General features: G+C 37.4%; 1 protein-coding gene across 1 annotated transcript in view; it reads right to left on the reverse strand.

The window, feature by feature from the left end:
- Positions 1-19,297, reverse strand: part of Rapgef6 (Rap guanine nucleotide exchange factor (GEF) 6) — a 206,744-nt gene that overhangs the window by 86,490 nt on the left and 100,957 nt on the right. Inside the window, exon 7 of the mRNA XM_005376072.2 lies at positions 7,581-7,712. Within this exon, the coding sequence (XP_005376129.1) occupies positions 7,581-7,712 (132 nt within the window). The remainder of the gene's footprint in view (positions 1-7,580; positions 7,713-19,297) is intronic.

Here is a 19,297-nt window from a genome sequence, read left to right on the forward strand (position 1 = left end):
ACTTAAATGAATATGAAAGTTAGTGGGTTTTTTTCCTGGTACCGGAGAAAAACCAAAAAAAAAAAAAAAAAAAAAAAAAAAAAAAAGACCAAAAAGCATGAATATTAACGAAGTTATAGACAAATGAGTTGAACATACAGGAATTCTGTAACAAAAAATAAACACTCAACTATGAGAATAGTTAAAGGTTATGAAAGCATCACTGAAATACAGTATTCATCTCAGTTCCTACTTTGAACCTTTACTGTTTTTACTGCTCAAAAGAGGCTCTATTTTCTTTCGGATACTGCCATTTCTTTCCTGCTTAAGCTCCAGATTCCAGTGGGAAACAGTGCCCTGTTCATAGTTCTAAGGTACGAAGAAAAATTTCTCTGGATTTTTATAACTGGAGCTAGGAGTGGAGCACTTTTCCCCTCTGGTTGCTGACTTGCAGGACAAATCGGAGAGACAACCTACAGCCACATGGGAACACCTTTCTGAGGTGAAAGAGAACAGAGCCAACACCTTGAGAAGGGGCAGTGGGGGGAGGAAGGAGGGCAGGGAGGAAGAGACAGAAGTGGAAAGAGATGAGACAAAGAGCAACAAGCCACAGAAATGAAGCATGCAGGACAGAGAAAGAAAGAGCACGTGTGTACTCGAGAACAACGAGACTGAGTGGTACAGAGGAAGAAAGAGGAAAGCATGCTCCAGGAGTCAAAACATCAGAGCAGACAGACGGGGGTAGGTACATTTATAAGCATCCAGGTTTCCTGAGCCCAGAGCTGACTGCTTTCTCTGTGGTTCAACAAATTATCCTTTTGGTTTTTATCAGTTCAAGTTAAGGCACAGATACATGCCACTGAGAGTTCTGTCTACTTTTTGTAAGAGTATGACTTATATTTCTCTGGATTTTTGTACAGCTTTAAGTGAGCTCAACACCTAACTTCAGATCTTTAGTATTAGATAAGCTGGCTTTTACTAGTCTGCTATGATCTGGATATTTGTGTCATCTTAAATTTCTGTTGCTCTTCTGCGGTCCTCAGGATTGAACCCAGGACTGTGCATGTACTAGGCAAGGGCTCTATCACTGAGGTACACTCCCAGACTCCCTAAAATTCTTATATTGAAACCCTACCTTCAAGATGCTATTAGGACACAGGGCTTCTGGGAAGTGACTAGGCTGTGAAGAGCACGACCGGGTAATGAGAATCCTCAAAAATGGGAGATTAGTACCCTAATAAAAGAGGACAGAGCTAGACAGTGCCACCAATGAACCAGAAAGGCGGCTTTCACAAGGTACCAAATCTGCTGGCACAACGGTCTTAGGCTTTTCCCCTTCCAAAACTCGAGAAATAAATTTCTGCTTATAAGGTACCCAATCTATGATACTTTGTTGCAGAACCTGAATGGACTAGGACAAGTCACATGGGAGCAGTCCTATCTCAAGACTGACTAGTACGCTCTTACAAAGAGAAATGGGGAAGCTCAGTAAGTATAAACTCTAAAACGGGTGAATGTGAAGAAAGGGCAACAAAAACAATACAATCTGAAGAGGGAGGGAAAATTAACATAATCACTGAGACAGCATGATAATATTAAAAGTTAACACAAAAAATGTGAGCCATGCTCCACATTCATTAAAGTAGGATATGTAGCAGACTTGATCCCTGACCTTTCAACTACTTTATACTACCACCTGGGATGCAGCATGCCCTCAGAAAAATTATAAAAAATGAACTAAGCCCAGGGAAAAACATTGGTGTAGGACTAAGAGAATCATTAAACTTCCAGTGTTTTCTTTTCCTGTCATGTGAATGCATCTGTGTATGTGAAAATATAATTTGGTGAGGCAGACAGTCTGAGGTAATTTTCTGATGACTTGGCTTTCCCCAAATAAACTGGCAGAGGACATCCTTTTCCTGTCTGTATCTAGTTAAGCATGAATCTACAATGAGAAGAACCACAGGTTGAAATCAAGAGTTAAAAACCAAATCTTCAAATTTAGGAAAAGTATTAAATAAGAATTTTACACTTTCACTGATCTCTTCTGTATTCTTACTTTTAGTCAGACGTTCAATTTTTCATGTGTCTTTGTATTTCTTATCTTCCTGGTAAGGGCAAAAACCCTATGAAATTAATTTTCTACAGTTACACAGTCTAGGGTGGTCTGTTATGTATCTCCACAACAGGAAGCAGGCAGGCAAAGTAAGGGTTCCTTTGCTCTGTATAAGAAAGTTTAGTTTTCTGCCTTCTCCTTGGAACCAATATTGGTTTCTACTTTCCAATATCATTTAACTAAAACAAAAATCATAGATTCCTGCTTCAGCCCCAATATTGATTCAGCATGAAATATCGGGAGATATAAAATCTGTTCTCCATAAATTTACTTTCACTATGTAAAATGTCAAGTTTTTAAGTCACTATAAAAAAGCACAGTGGGAAAGTGATACAACCCACAGAATAATCGTTCTAAGGAGGGAGACCTCTCTCTTCCTACTAGAAAAACATGGGAGCTAAAAATGAAAATGTCATCTAGGTGGTGTTACAGGTAGAGGAACATAACTACAAAACCAGGGTAGGAAAAAGCAAACATGTTTGAGGAGTAGTGTGTATATTTGTCATGGAAAAGAATCTAGAATATTTAAGGAGGGAAACATGGAATATAAAACTAAACTGCAGATTGTGGTGAGAAGTGAGGCTTTGAGCTGGTAGTGCAGAGTGTCAATGAGATAATGGTGACACACAGAAGCTCCTTAAACAGGGGAGGGATGAGAGCCACCGTACTCTTGCGATGTATTTCACGGCGGGAGCTTCACAAAAAGAGAAAGTTCATCTGTGCAGGGCAGTATACACCTGCAATTCCAGCATTCTGGGAGTCTAAAGCAAAAGGATCGTAAGTTTCAATCCACCTAGGTAATTTAGTGAGACTCTATCTCTAAACAAAAAATGCTGGGCATACAGCTCAGGGCAAAGGCGCCATTAATAAAAAGATGGAGATTTTTGATGAGGACATACATGACATTAACAGAAATGTTAAAAAAAAAGGTGGAAGCGAATATTCGATGAGGCCAGGCTAGTAGAGGTAACATGAACACACCAGTGGAAATGTAGTACCAGGGATCTAGTGAAGTTGGCACTGGAGTTGTGAATTAGGAAACTGCTGCCATGAAGGATTCTTAAGAAGACACTTACAAATTTCTTACACAGAAACAAAGACAGATAGGTAGGGGATGAACGCGTGCCACAGGCTACTTATATGAGTCAATGAAATGACAAATCCCTTTGTTCAGGAGTTAGTATTTCACAATTTTCCAGCTCTCAAAAAAGACTGAAGCACAATACACAGAAAACACAGCTGAGGAAGCAGCACTCATTCTCTTGAGCAGTCTCTAACAATGCATAAAACATTCTCTGCAAGCACACTGTAACATCCTACTGCACACTTCCAACTAACTTTTAAGCTAATCTGATTACAAACGTACTCAGAGTAGAACCATTACTACTTGAATTTTTCTGACAGGCTGCGGTACATACATTGAAGTTTCTTTGAGAGTTAGGAGATTTTACTTTTAAACAAGTCAGAAAAACTCTGAAAAAGGAAACAGCAATATAACCACACATTTGGCTATATAAAAAGGTAGTGTTCCCGCTAAGAACTGCTATTAGTATCATTTCATAAGGTTTCGCTTATACAGTTACAGGCTATGTATTTACATTTAAAATGTCTCAAATCCTGAAATTCATATAATCAGAAAAATCAACTATATTTGCAATGTATACCTGTACCTAAAGGGTGTATTTATAGCTTTAACAAGTACTCCAAAGGTAGCCTGAGGTAAAGGAGATACTTCTTTCCTTTGTGCTAGTCCCAAGGAACACACACACACACACACACACACACACACACACACACACACACTTTGCATTTTATTTACCTTATCCATGGATTTTTATGAATTGTAGGTCTAAACATTCTGCATTTTTATGGGTGTACTTTATCATTCTAATTCTGTTCTAATCCTCTTACCTTTTTTTGGTGTGTCTTTGTTTTTGTTTTTGAGACAGGGTCTCACTCTGTAGTGAGGCTGGCCTTGGACTCACAGTGACCCTTGCACCGCAGCCTTCTGAGCGCTGGGATTGCAGGCCTGCGCCACCACAGTCAGCCTAATCTTTTCACCCTTTAACTTTTACCTACATTTTTTTTCTAATTTTATTTTTTAACAGTACACTGTTTATATTCTCCTTAAGATTTGTCAAATATTCAAATAATAATGCTCACATAAGGAACATAACAAAAACTACCCGAGCACCTACCACCAGTAGAAACACAGTGGTAACAATGTCAACTGGTAATCTTCAGATTTACGATCTGTATAGAAAATATACATGAGAAGTATACATGTGTTAGTGGACATGAAGTGCTCCCCGCTTCTGTTTTTATTTTAATCTTCATGGTGTTTCTATCTTTTGGCTGTTACCCAAGAGTAAACTATAAGAAAGAGTTTGAGAATTTTTATATTCTTTGGCTACACGTAGAAGATTTTATGTTACGTTTTTGCATTTTGCCTTTAGCACTATCATAATTTTCTCCTTTAAGTTTCTGTGTTCCAATTTGCTTTTTAGAAATTTCAATACTTCTGTTATTTTTACCTGTTTACTTTTCCTAGATTAATTAAGACTTACATTCACATACGGCACTATATCACCTTTTTAAAACCTGTATGATCTGCTTATATGACTTTCTGGAAAATACAAAACTGTAAGGGCAGAAAACAGATTGGTGGTTATGAGGGGCTGACTACAAAGAGGCACAGGTACTTTCTGAGGTAACAGAAATGGTCTATGACTTGATGTAGGCTACCCTACAGGGGGTAAATTTTAGCTGGGCCCAGTGGCACATGCCTGTAATCCTAGCTACTTGGGAGGGTGACTAAAAGATACGAGTTTGAGTTTAGTGTGGGCACCACAATAAAACCAAAAGGGCAAGGGTGTGAAATTCTACTGTTATGTAAATTATTTATCAGTTCATATGAAACACACACATACAGAATAATCTAATAGGGACAACTGAGTAACTTGGTTCTGAACATGATTCCGAGAGGAGAGCAAAATGTAACTGTTTCCTGGATATGAAAGTGTCTTCTTGGACCCCTCGGAATAAGTAGGATGGCTGGCAGAGACACTACCTATTTGCAGTTTGCCCACTCTTAACGGACTGTAGGGTGCTAGTTGATGTGCTGTGCTTCAGAGGGTTCTCTAAGCATCTTTGTAAAGAAATGAGCTGTGTACAGTCCACCCTCTAGTGCATAGTAAAGCATCGGTCTTTACAACTGACCCAGAATATCAATTTGTACAACATCCTTTTAACCCTTCTCTCACAACTATCCAGGGATCTGCTCCTTGCTCCAAAAAGGTAATCACTGATTCCAAAGCCTGTCAACACCATGTCTCCATGCACTGCGTCTCCTAGCAAGATCCAGACAGTCTCACCAGAAAAATCTAAGGCATCACATGCATCCTTAGACTTGAGTAATCCAAGGTCAATCTTTCTCATGGTTCCTCTCCTAGAAAAACAGAGCTCTTCTTTGATTTTTTGGTATAGAATCTTACTTCTTCCACAGGATACTTCTTTTGGCGAGGAACAGAATGCACTGAGGCCAAAAACTACACAAATACAGCAGATGGGTCCAGAACCACTGTATCATCTTATTTTTCCTTTTTTTTTTTTTTTAAATGTTGTTTTGTGTTTGTTTGGGGTAGGGCCTTATTATACAGCCCAGACTGACCTTGAACTCAGGGTCCTTGAGCCTCAGCCTCCTAAGTGCTGGGACTACAGGTATGTACCACATACCTGCCTTTTTAAAATTCCTTGTTCTGTGTACTATAAAATGACAATCAGGGAGATGCAGATGACTACAGTAGTAACTTCTGTTGAGAAAAGCCATACATTAACCAAAAAAATACAAGGTGTTATTTTTTTCCCATCTTGCCTCTACCTACAAGCTTCCATTCACCGAGGAAGGCTGATCTTCCTAAAGCAGCCCAATCTGGGTATCTCAGTAGGACCACAGTCTAAAATCCGTCTCTTAGACAGTAAAGAACTATTTCTACAGCATGTAATACCGTATATGGTAGCCATTAGACACACTGGGCACATAAATGGTAGCCTGAACTGAGATGTGTTGTAAATTTAAATTAAACTGTCTTTTGAAAATCTAGTATGCAAAAAAGAATGCAAAATAACTCCTTTGTGAGTTTAAAATATTTATTAGGTTAAAATTATAATATCTGGACATATTGTTCTAAGTAAGATGTATTACTAACAATAATTTTACCTGTTTCCTTTTATAAAACTTTATTAATTTTCCTGTTTCCACTATAAAATTTATAATTAAACATGTGGCCTACATTAAGTTTCTTTTAGTCCCTACACAATACATCTCAATTCTTGAATAAATCAATCAATACCAAATATACTCCAGTTATTCTATGAAAAGTGTCTTATATTCTACACATATAATTTCTCATGAGAGCAACCCCTGGGTTCCAGGACATAGAGCATCACTCCCAGGAAACAGCTGCAACATCTTACATTGATGGAGACATCACAGAAACTCCATCATCAGGATGGTGAGACACTGCATGGGCCTGAATCTAATTTGGGATTAATCTCAGCAGGATTGTGTGAGGCTGCTATCAGTGTATGGGTTTTTCCACACCTCTATTTCTATTATAAGGATCACTGAAAATCTCAGTATGCTAAATTTCTTTTGGGTTTTAGAAAATGGAAATGTCCATAAACATACTATTTTCTATTTAGTTCCCTCTAGTAATAGAGGCATTATAATATAAAACCAACTTTAATTTTACTCATAACTTCTAAGTACAGAAGAATGAAACTATTGTAATAAAAATCAACATTCTGTAAATTCTAGTTGTTACACACACATACACACACACACCACACACTCTTTTGGTGGTGGTCCTAGGGACTGAATCCAAGGCCTTTGCACTGAGCTACACATTAGTCTTTAGTTTTAGTTATTTTTTTGAGACAGGGTCTTGCTAAATTGCCCAGGCTAGGCTTGAACTTGCAATCCATTTGCCTCAGCCTCCTAGAGTGTTGAGATGATAGGTGTGTGCCACCACACTCAGCTCAAAAACCTCTTTTTAACCAAAGTAAGCATTATATATTTTTGGGTTTTTTTGAGACACAGCCTCACTACGTAGTCCAGGCTGGCCTCTAACTTGAAGTGATCCTCCTGCCTCAGCATGTGCTACTATGGCCAGCACAGCAATCATTATTAATATGGATCTACCCGGGTAAAAGAGAATACTGTAGGCATACTGCTGAACTGTACGGAATCCTTCTCAAAGGTCAGATTACCATGCTAATAGGGCTTGCAAATTTGAAACAGTATGTAAAGGGATACTTTTCCAAAGACCTTATCCTTGAATTTCATACCCTAATTTAAAGAATTTAAAGATATATGACCATCTAAGGCATAGGCAAAGGAAATTTTGCCTAGTAAAAAAGCTATATGCAAAAAAAAAAAAAAAAAAAGCTATATGCAGAACATACAAACTCCTGAGGTTATTACCTGATAAATATCAGATAAACTGCTGCTTCCAGAATCACTGGCAATGCTACAGCCAGACTGACTAGAAGACACGTGAGTCACCTGTGGATGAGGGCTGTCTGTGAGATGCATCTTGGTAAGATCAGCTGGAAGCTGAAAAAGAAAAATACTCTGAGTTACTCTAAATGTCAGTCTTTACCTTTTTAAAGAGTTCTGACATAGTTTAACTTTTTGCTTTTTTAAGACAGGGTCTTGCTATATAGTTCAAGGTGGTCTTAACTCACCATGTAGCCCAGGTTGGCCTCAAAATCCTGGTGATCTTCCTGTATCACCCTCCTGAGTGCTGGAATTAGAGGTGTGTGCCACCACACCCAGTCACAATATAACTTTTGTAGCACATTGTTATGTATATTACTATGAAACTTCATTTTCTTTCCTGTGTTTTTAGAGACAGAGTCTCACCATGCGCTTCAGGCTGGCCTTGAACTTACTATGTCGCCTCGAGTGGCCTTGAACTCATGGCCATCCTCCAGCCTCAGAATCCTGAGTGCTGGGGTTACAGGTGTGCATCACCACGCCCAGCTCAAAATTTTCTATCCTAAAATTTTCATTCTTAGTAGAAGGCTTTTGAAGTAGTAAAAACCAAAGAGCATTCTCTAAAAGTATTAGGCAATCCTAACAGCAACAAGCCTATAAAAATTTTCAAGAGAGACTGCCATCATTGTTATTTCTAAGGAAAAATGTGGCCCTTCCTCCCCCCAACTAAAAATATCAGATGTTTCCATTGTAAAGGGTAGGAATGCTCTAAGCACATGCACACACGTATGCACACACACTCCTCCATCATTCATATATAATGGTGGATAACTCTAAAATAAAACAGATTGCCCGGTATTAAAGTACACTACATGAAGCCGGGCGTGGTGGTGCACGCCCGTAATCCCAGCACTTTGGAGGCTGAGGCAGGAGGATCATTGCGAGTTTGAGGTCAGCCTGGTCTACAAAGTGAGCTCAAAGCCAGCCTGAATGGCATAGCGAGTCCCTGTCTCAAAAAGAGAGACAGACAGACAGAGACACACACACACACACACACACACACACACACACACACACACAGTATACCACATGGGGGTTAGTACTTAAGTAAAAAACTGACTATATTCAATAACCCTGAAACTTCATAACCATCTTTACACTTAGTATTATTTGATAGTTGATGCCTGTGAAATATATTATATCCAAATGATTTAATGACTATCTGTGCTAGGTGCAGACATACAAGAAACACAAGAAAGAAATAAATCCACCACCTCATCTTAAATATGGTCACATCTTTATCAGGATGCAGACTGTATAATACATTTCATACCCTAAACACACATTTCATAAAATAATGAGTTAAGAAGCAAACCACTGCACTCTGGAGACTCTCTGAAGGGTAGTGAAAGTTTTATAAAGGAGATATGCTTATTTTTTTCTGAATAATTTCTTTGCAACTTGATATTTAGGACCATTAAAGGCAGTCAATTTTACTTTTAAAAACAGGGTTTGGTTTCATTTGGAAAAATAGAAACACACAATTAGTGTAAATTAAATACATTCTAAAAAAGAAATTGTTCATATGTGAATTTTGTACATTCTATATCAAGAGGAGTTACTCTAGTTATAGAAACTACATGCAAAGAAACTGAGTCATAAACTTCCCCTGAGGATAATGATTGGTTAGGTAACTCAAGTGAATCCTGTATCTCAGACAAATGGAAAAACCCAAAACCACACTACACACACACGTTCACACATGTAGTATGTGGTCTTTGAGGTTGCTTTTCCACTAAGAGTACTTTTTGATTCCTAAAGAGGCTAACAGGCTGGGAAACACCTTAGCAACAGGCTATCAGGCTAACACTGAACTCCAAGGCTCAGCACAGAAGGACCATCTTGTGTTGGAACCCTGAGGCGTGAGGGACACTCTAGGAGTTAGGTGTGACCCAAAAGCAAACTTATTTTAGAATCATCTCAGTGCCTGATGCTGGGCTAAGGCTGGACTGGATTGCTAGTGCCTACATGCCACTGTTGGAAGGAAACACAAATTTATTTTTGTATACTTTCACCTTTTCAAAAAAAAATTTAAAAATGTAAAAATCATTCTTAGCTCACAGGTCATATAGCTTAATGGCAGGGCATCGTCCACTTCAGTGATCCACTACACATGGAAAGCAAAGACCAAGACTAACAATTTCAGAAAAGAAAAAGTTAACAAAAAATGAAAATTTTAGAACCAAAAAATACAATTATAGAAATTATAAAGCCAACAAGTGGGATTGATTAACAGATGTGGCAGGGCTAAGAAGAAAATTTAAAAGTACACTGGTGTGAAAAAAATATCTGGAATGAAGCCTGGAGAGTAAAATGAGTAAAGCTAGAGGAGAAGGGTTAAAAGAGTACCTGAGACAGGGTGAGAACACGCCATCCAAATAACCAGTCACAGCACGAGAGAGACAGTATTTAAGGCACAGAAGCAAAATGATGTCTGCAGATTTTAAAAAACTGACAAAGACATGAAGTCTGTTATCAAGAAAGTTTTATTTTGTTTTCTTGAGACAGGGCCTTGCTATGTAGTTCAGGCTGCCCTTGAATGCTGCCCTTGAATTTATGCAGTCCAGGCTGGGCTCAAATTCACAGCTATCCTCCCACCTCAGCCTCCTGAGAGCTGGGCTTACAGGCACACATCACCATGTCCAGCACTCAAAAAGTTTCAAGAACTCTCAGAAAGACGAATATAAGCAGAACTATACCTATTCACCTCAGGGTAAAACTTTTGGAAAAAGAAAAAAAAAAAAGATTTTGTCAGTTAAAAAATTTCGTCTATCAGTACATTCTGTAATAAACAAGGAGTCATCTACTGCTCAGAAGTGATAAAATTAAATAAAAAAATTTAAAATAGGAAAAAAAAAAAAAAAGACAAAGATGATAACCCTAAAGTCAGTCAGGTGGAAAAATGGAGAAGTCATCTAAGAGAAATAAAATTAAACTGATGGCTGACACCTCAACAGAATATATGGAAGCTGGAAGACAGGAATGATTATTTTCAAAAATCAGAATTCCACAGTCAGCCAAATAGCCCCTAAAAAGGGAGAAGAGCGCAACAGCTGGGCAGGGCGGCACATACACGTAACCTCAGTAGTCTAGAAGGCAGAGGAAGGAAGAGTCCAAGTTCAATCACAGCCTGGACAACTTCGCAAGAACCTGTGTCAGAAATTTTTTATTTTTTTGTTTTTTTTTTGGGTTTTTTTGGTTTTGGTTTTTTTTCCGGTACCAGGAATCGAACTCATGATCTTGCACTTGCGAGGCAGGCGCTGTACCGCTGAGCTAAATCCCCAGGCCCAGAAACTTTTTAAAAAGGGTTGGGGATATAGTTCTGTGTAAAGGTCCTGACCTCAGTCCCCAGTACTGCAAGGAAGAAAAAATAAAAGGCAAAAGAAAGTTATCTCCCAGCAGACTTAAAATGAAGGCGGTAAGGTGGGAGAAGAGAAACAGAATGACTTCAGATGCCAGCCCCAGTGCAGGATGGAAGTGGCCCAATGAGAACAGAAAACGTGTGAGTAAATCTACATGGGTAATGGCTATATGAAGTAGTAATATTAGTATCCACTGAAATTCATAATATTTGAAGAATTAAAATGCATTACACCAGAATGCAAGTCTGCAGAAAAGTAAATGAAGCTGTTAAAGTGCTCCATGTGCCTTGCACTACCCATGAAGCCAAAGCAGTAGACTGACAGATGAGGGTATGTGTTAAAATCTGATTTAAGAAAGACATAGGAAGAAAAATATATAGCCAATAAGCCAACATAGGAGAGACTACTAAATAGTAAAAAGGTTGGGAAAATACATACCATGCAAACACAAACCAAAAAAAAATAACAAAACAAAAACCTGATATAGCTACGTTAATACCAGATAAACCAGACTTTGAAGCAAAAGCACTAGTAGAGATGAAAGGGAACACTTCATAGTGGTAAAATGTGCTACACCAAATAAATATACATCTGGAAACATTAACTCAAAGTGTGTAGGGCAGACGAGGCATGCGCAGGGACACAAATACTGTATTATCTCATTTATACGTGGAAGCAAAAAGTTAAACTCACGGAAGCAGGCAGCAGCATGGTGGCTACCAGATACTAGGGAACACAAAGACAGTCACAGGGCACTAAGCTTCGCTTTGGTGATCTGCTACACATTAAATTAAAAATCACACACTGTGTATTTCAAAGTAGCTAGAGGTTTAGATTTTAAATGTTCTCATCACAAAGAAGTAAGTATTTGAGGTGGTAAAGATGCTGATTAGTCTGATTTGATCATTCTACAAGGTACACTTGTGTCAAAACATTACATATACCATTATTTGGCAATAACAAATAAAGTAAAAGTTTAAAAAAGGCAAATAATGACATCAATAAAAGGAGAACAAGATGAATCCACAGGTAGGCTGTGAAATGGTAATACTCATCTCTCCACGACAATTACAGTAAGCCAAAAAAGTTTTGAAGATGTGAACCTAATTTATAAACCTGACCAAAGTGTATATACACACAACACGATAGCCCCAAACTATACAGTATACATTCTTCTAGAATATTTAAAAAAATTTGTAAGAGCTGGTAATCAAGGAAAGAATCAACACATTTCAGAACCAAAATCACACATACTCAGCAATCACAATGCAAATAAGGTAGAAATAACAAAAAAGATGACTAGAAAATTATGAAGGATTGAGAAATAGTATAATAAACCTCCACACAGTCCATAAGTCAACCTAAGTCACACAGGAAACAAAATATTTAAAGAGAATAAAAATTAAAATGCTACATTTAAGAACCTCTGGGATAAGGTATTGTGTGTGTGTGTTTGCAGCACTGGAGATCAAACCCAGGGTCCTGTGCATGCCAGGCAAGGATTTAACCACTCACCTCTACCCCTAGTCCTAAAGTCATTCTTAAATGCTATATATAAGCTCTATTACATGTATTAGAAAAGGTAGCAAAAAAAAAAAAACAACCCACAAAAAAACAAAAAAAACAAACTAAGGCAGTGGTGAATCCACAGCCAGCTGTTTGTTATCACTGAAAGCTCTAAAAGGTTCCCCACTGCTGATCTAAGGTAAATGACCGCAATAATGCAGGAATATTGATGGGCGTATGTCATAGCTTGAAGTTCTATTTAGTTTCTATCATTTAGATAAAAATCTCATGTAAGAATGAGAGAGATGCGAAAGTAAATACTGAAAATGTTTGGTTAGGGTATCGAGGGTAGGAGATGTTATATACTTTAAGATTCATACAGAGGTAAGACAGCCACCAAGGTGGTCATCCATAAATGTAACACACAATGAACCAAAGTCAGAAGAACAAACCTGCAAACTGACTCTGTAATACTTAGTGTCCTAGGCAATCTTTTATCTTCACCACTCCCTAAAAATCAGGTGTCATTATTTCTATTTTACTGCTAAGTAACTGAAGCAGTAAGATTAAGAAATTTGCTCAATTTCACATTCAAGTAAGTAATGGATTCAGGATTCAAACCCAAGTCTGTTTGATTCTAGTACTGTCTACTATATTCTCTGTGCTAGGAGCTGTATGGTGCTGATGTAAAGATGGAGACGGATGGGTCCAGCCATCAAGCAGCTCACTCTAAAATGAAGAGTAGAGACAGATTTATACGCAAACAGCATCCACTTTGTGTATCTGGAAGAAAACTTAAGCCTTTCTAATAGGAATTCTCTCAACCTTCCTAAGAGATGGAATGATGATGATGATGATAATTTCAGCTAACTTTTGAGTGCTTCTTACATATACTGAATATGTGAACTGTAGCAAATATATCTTACATGCCTTTTATACGGATTATAACCAGATAAGGTAGATATTATCAGTACAGCCCATTAACAGAACACCAAGGCTTATTTACCTATGATTGCATAGCTAGGAATCAGGGGAGCTGGATATGTTACCCAGGAAGCCTGACGGTAACACCATGTATCTTTCTGATTAAGTTGTTTTCTGATATTATGCAGGAAGTTCACAGCACCCAATAGTAAGATAAATTTAGATTTAAAATATATAGCAGTATAATTCTTTGGGTATCTATGCTAAAGCAAAGAGATTCATAAGGAGGAATGCACAAGGACATTTCACTACAGCAGTGCTTGCAACAATAAAATAGCTAGACAATTAGAAGAGTACTACAGAATACAGCAGTTCCTCAGTATTTATAGGGGATTGGTTCTAAGATCCTCCTACAGATACCAAAATCCACAGATAACCCAAATTCCCTATATAAAATGGTGCAGTATTTGCATAAAATCAACCTACATCCTCCAGTACAAGTTAAATCATTTCTAGATGACTTATACTACCTGATACAACGTAAATGCTGTGTGAACAGTTATTATGCTATTTTGTTTAGGGAATCATGACAACGGAGAAAAGTCTGTACATGTTCAGATATAGTTTTTTATTAAAATATTTTTGATCCTTGGTTGATTGAATACATAGATGATGTGTAATCACCCTGTGAAAATGAAGGGCCAAATGTGTTAGCAAACAGTTAGACAGATCTATACATTTAAACCTTGACAGGTCTCCAAGACAACATACTGATTGAAAAAGCAAGTCTCATGACAAACATAAAAGATACCATTGATTTTTAAAGCACAAAATATTACTATATGTTTCCTAGGCATATTACCCAGTTAGCTTTGGCGGAAAAGATCTGGGAGAATATATAGCAATCAATAGTGGTACTATCTAAAGAAGAAAGCTGATGATATAAAAGAAACTACCTTATCTGCAATGTCTAGTTGAAATGTTTTATTTTCTTATTGAGGAAGTATTCCTCTATTTTTTTTCTTTGTTATTTTTGAAGACAGGGTCTTGCTATGTTCCTTAGGTGGTCTTGAACTTATATGCTCAAGAACCCTCCTGCTGCAGCCTCCCAAATGCTTGAACTCCTGGCATGCACTACAACCAGCTCTTCTATGATTTCTATAAATACTTAACTTGAATTTTCAAAACTAAACCAAATATAAACACACACGTGTACGTGTGTGCATGTGCAGGTGGTTTTCGCTTATTTTCCATTTAAAAATGTGCTAGAATTCCATATTCTTAGCATCTATGGGTTGCTGCACAGACAGCGCCACACTTTGCCTTTTCTAACGATGCAAAAGGAGTAATATTCAAAAGTGTGTTTTACGGTAATGTTTTGAGAACCTAGGTACTAATACACTTGGTATTTATAGTAGAGCCAAGAATATTTAATGTACAAGCAACAGAAACTGGGTAGAAAGGGACATAAATTAGTTAACAACAAAAAATAACCACCGAGGTAAAGACCTGTGCGACAAGATGAGAAATACATGTGAGGTGAAGTATTTGTGTTTTCATTCCACTCCTTTAAAAGTGAAACTCATGTACTTCTCTTAAAAATATACATAATATGATATGATGTAATACAGTATAATCATGTAACTATTCCCTCTCCCTCCTTGTAGTATCAAATAAGGGTCTGTCACAGTGATGCCTATCTTTAACAAAATGTCTGCTCATCAAGTATTTATGGAATAAATGAATGAATGAATATATTTACTTTTTAACACTATCACTTCCGCTCAGGTTTCCATGGATATCTGAACAGATTAAATTTCAGCATAGGCACATTCAGTATTTCACATAGCGTAACACCTCCTAAGCTGCATACTCTAGAATACTATTCCAGGAAATGAAATTCATGAGTATATTGCCAAATTTAAGTAAATGAAAGCCTTTTATAGTGGAATAAGTTAGAAAACAATGCTGTTCTTCGTGCCCCTTACCTCTTTACAGTATTCTTTACAATATACACATTTATGGGATTCAAGAAATCCCACAATAAAAGAAACACGTTTCATGATAGTCTCCAAATTTATTTTTCTCCAACATTCTCATTTGCATCCTATCAATGTAACAAATAATGCCTTAAGATAATCCTGTATTTCCAATCAAGAAGTATTTATAGGGCAAACAGTTTTAGGGTAAGCTCATATATCCAATCAAGAAATACTCAGAAGTAGATAATTAATCCTAGGTCAAGACAGGGTCATGAAGATACTTTCAGCTTAGGAGGGAAGAAGGTGTGGAGATCACTTGAATCTTGATTGGCATGACTGTAGGCACGTGTGGCGTGACAGTAACGTTACATGAATGCTCCAGGTTCTACTGCAAGTTTCAAAACTTAAGTCTTCAGACAAGTGTTGTGGTGCATGCTTGTAATCCCAGTACTCTGAGAGGCTGAGGCAGGATAATAAATTTGAGTCCAGTCTAGGCAATTCAGTAACTTAGTGGCTAGTCTAGCCTTACACATGAGTATAAAATACATACTGGATTTAGAAGATTTGGTATAAAAAAAATCTCATCAGTAATTGTATTTTTATTACATGATAAAATAATATTTTAGATAGAGCAGACATATTAAAAATAACTACCTATTTCCCTTTTACATTATGTTTCTGCTGAACAACATGAGGCTAGAAGTTTGATGAACATGATGCACTCAGAAACTGTAACCAAACCAGCACACCTCAGATAGGGATCTAGAGAAGGATGGCGGGGGATGATGGAATGAACTTTTTTTGGGTGCTTACCTTTACTGTACTAAGTCACTAAAGCATTTTAAGAAAGCGACTTGAAAAGATTTATTTTTTTAAAGAAGATTATTAGAAACACAGAAGATGTGATAAAAGAAAACCACACAAATGAGGCATAAGACAGTCAAGGCACAAGAAGATAAAGACCTTGTAAAATTAAAAGTGAGCCAGGTGTGGTGGTGAGTGCCTACGATCCTAGCATTCTTTGAGACGGACAAGAGAATCACAAGCTTGAGCCCAGCCTGGGGAATTTAAGTGACTTAGTGAGACCCTGTCTCAAAACAACAAAAAAACAAGGGCTGGGGATGAAGCTCAGTGCAAAGGCCCTGGTTTAAGTACGCAGTACTGCAAAATGAGATCAATAAACACACACCACTAGACTGAGGAGCACAAGTTTGAGCAGCATAGCCTGGGCAACCTAGTGTGCTCTTGTCTCAAAATAAAAAAAATTTATTAAAAGGGGTAGGTTTAGTGCAAAGGCTTTAGATTTAATCAGTAGGGAAAAAATCTAAGCAACTAGAACTATATAGGAACTTCTAGGTCTGTATAGTGTGATGCACATACAAGTGTCAGCTAACAGTGGGAAAGAGTTAAAAATAGATTTCAAGATCTAAAAATCTGGGTGGAGTACACTTTATTCAAAGTCCAAATTTTTTCAGAAACTCTAGAGGAAATAGCTGCATTTAATCTTAGTAGCCTGGGGTGTACACACGAGCCAATCTCTGTGCTTGAGGCATGAGAAACTATAGCGGAAATATGGCGCACTCTTCATCATTTTCTAAAAGATAAAAGTTGGGGGAATGTTGTTAAATGACCCAATTAGTAAGTATTAAGAGTTTTTCAATTTGTTTTAGACAGGGTCTCGCTATACATGCTGGCCTTGAACTCACTATGTGCCCCAGCTGGCCTTCAACTCATGGCACTCGTCCTGTCTCGGGCTCCTGCGTGATGGCATTACAAGTGTGTGCCACTATGCCCAGAGAGTTTTTCAATTCTAAAACTTGTTTCTTTCCATTCTGATATTTCCAAAAATGTAGAGATGCTCTGAATATATATTCACAACTAATGTTCATTAAAAGTAAGTGCAGACAGACTTTCTGAGAAAAGAGAAAATCCATGTAAGAATGCTTGTCAACTTTTAAGAGTAAGAAAATCAGAGTGGTTGGAGGGAGCTACAGGGCCTAAGTGGGAGCAGGGAAAGGAAGAGATCAAGGCCATGGCAAAGACTTTGATTCTGAAGAAACTGTTAAGGAGGGAGACCAGCTTTGTCAGATGCTGTGGATGGGTAAAAGTAAGGGCCAAGAAATGGCCTGCAGATTTAGCTGTGCATATATCCTCTAATGACCAGTCACTAAAAAAAATACCTAAAACAAGGAAAAGAAATGTCCAAGTGGTAATACCTCTTCCACCAAAATAGTCATCTCGATCAAAGCAACCCTAACATTTTACTTTTGTTTGTTCTGGTACCAGGGATCGAATTCAGGACCCTGCACTTGCCAGGCAGGCGCTTATGCCACTGAGCTATATTCCTGGCCACAGCAACCCTAAAAGATAAAGAAAGTGAATTCCCAACTAAAAACTCCTTGAGGAAAACTAATCCTCTGAAAGAAATCCAAAAAACAAGTAAGAATTTACACTTGAAAAAGCTAACAAAATAAGGAAAAAGAATAGTATCCATAACATGTAAACATGTTTTTTTAAAAAGGCATGTAGTTAGAAACAAGCACCATTAAAAAAAAAAAAAATCAAACTGAAACTAACGTTCAAAGACATTACCAGCAGACCCAGACTTCAAAGGTGTGAAGAGACTACAGAAAATGAAGGAACTGCAATTTTTAAAAGGTAACAAAATTCTCACAACTGAAGGCAAACAAGAATCTTCACCTGGAGAGAACCCTTGAAGTATCAAAAGGGGAAACATAACATCAGACAACCCATGGTAGAACTTTACAGCACCAAGGATAGAAAAAACACAGACAGTAGCATGGGCAATATACACGAATCATTAAATAAAAATTGAAACAGTAAACTGTGTTAGAAAACCCAAAGCAGTATGAAAATTTAAGAGGTTTAATGTGTTTAATCACAAATAACAGTTAAAATTTCATTAATAGTAACATGAGAGGGGGGAAATGGGAAAGGGGCACATATTCATAAATATCTAATTTACACAGTAAAAGCACAAATCTCGGAACTCTACTCAGCTAAATCTGCTGCCATTTAATAAAGCTTAAAATCTGGTCTTTATAATCCTGTTTTGATTCTTTTATATTGTTAAATCTTGGATTAAAAGGGTTTTTTAAATAATCTTAAAAATACCCTAGATCTCATTTTAATTTTCTATGAAGTTTACCTGGTCTCACCCATTTCCCTTCCACACAGTCTTAAAGGTTAGCAGTACCTCTATCAAGCTATCAACCATGCTTGGGCCCCACAGGTGGCATTTGTACTAATGAGGCCATCCTCTTTCTATGTGCAGGTAACAGCAGAAATAAACCGTATACCTGGGCTTCTTTCCATCTCTTTACGTTATAATCAGCTGTTTGCCAAGTGAACGGTGAATTTAAATGTCCTTCCAAAAGAACCCTTAGGAGCACACGCAATGAGCTAGACTAAATAACACTATACCGTGATGCTGTCATAGCATTTCTTCCTTAGTCACCATCATAGAGAAACCTTTAAACAAAGACAGGATTTCAGACGTCCCTAAGAAGTGCCTCTATTGTGCCTATTTCTATTCAAGAGAACCATGAAGAATGTTAGTAAAGTCAATATTACAATTCAAGCATTTTCTAAAATACTTAGCCTTACAAAACAAACTAAAAATTCACTTTTTTTTGAAATTCAGACAAAACAAAAGATAACTTGAGCAGCATCAAATTGCAGCTGTCATAGTTAATATGAACAATTCATTAAATTACAGTGTATATTTTCTAACAGCCTAGTGTGGTCTGTGTAGCATTTTGTTATTTAAAGAGTTAAAATGTCTGCTTTTAATTGACAATCTGTTACTGGTTTGGAATTATTTAGGAACAATATTTATTTCTACATA

The sequence above is a fragment of the Chinchilla lanigera genome, unplaced genomic scaffold (assembly GCF_000276665.1).
Source record: "Chinchilla lanigera isolate Chin_1 unplaced genomic scaffold, ChiLan1.0 scaffold00007, whole genome shotgun sequence".
Classification (NCBI taxonomy): domain Eukaryota; kingdom Metazoa; phylum Chordata; class Mammalia; order Rodentia; family Chinchillidae; genus Chinchilla; species Chinchilla lanigera.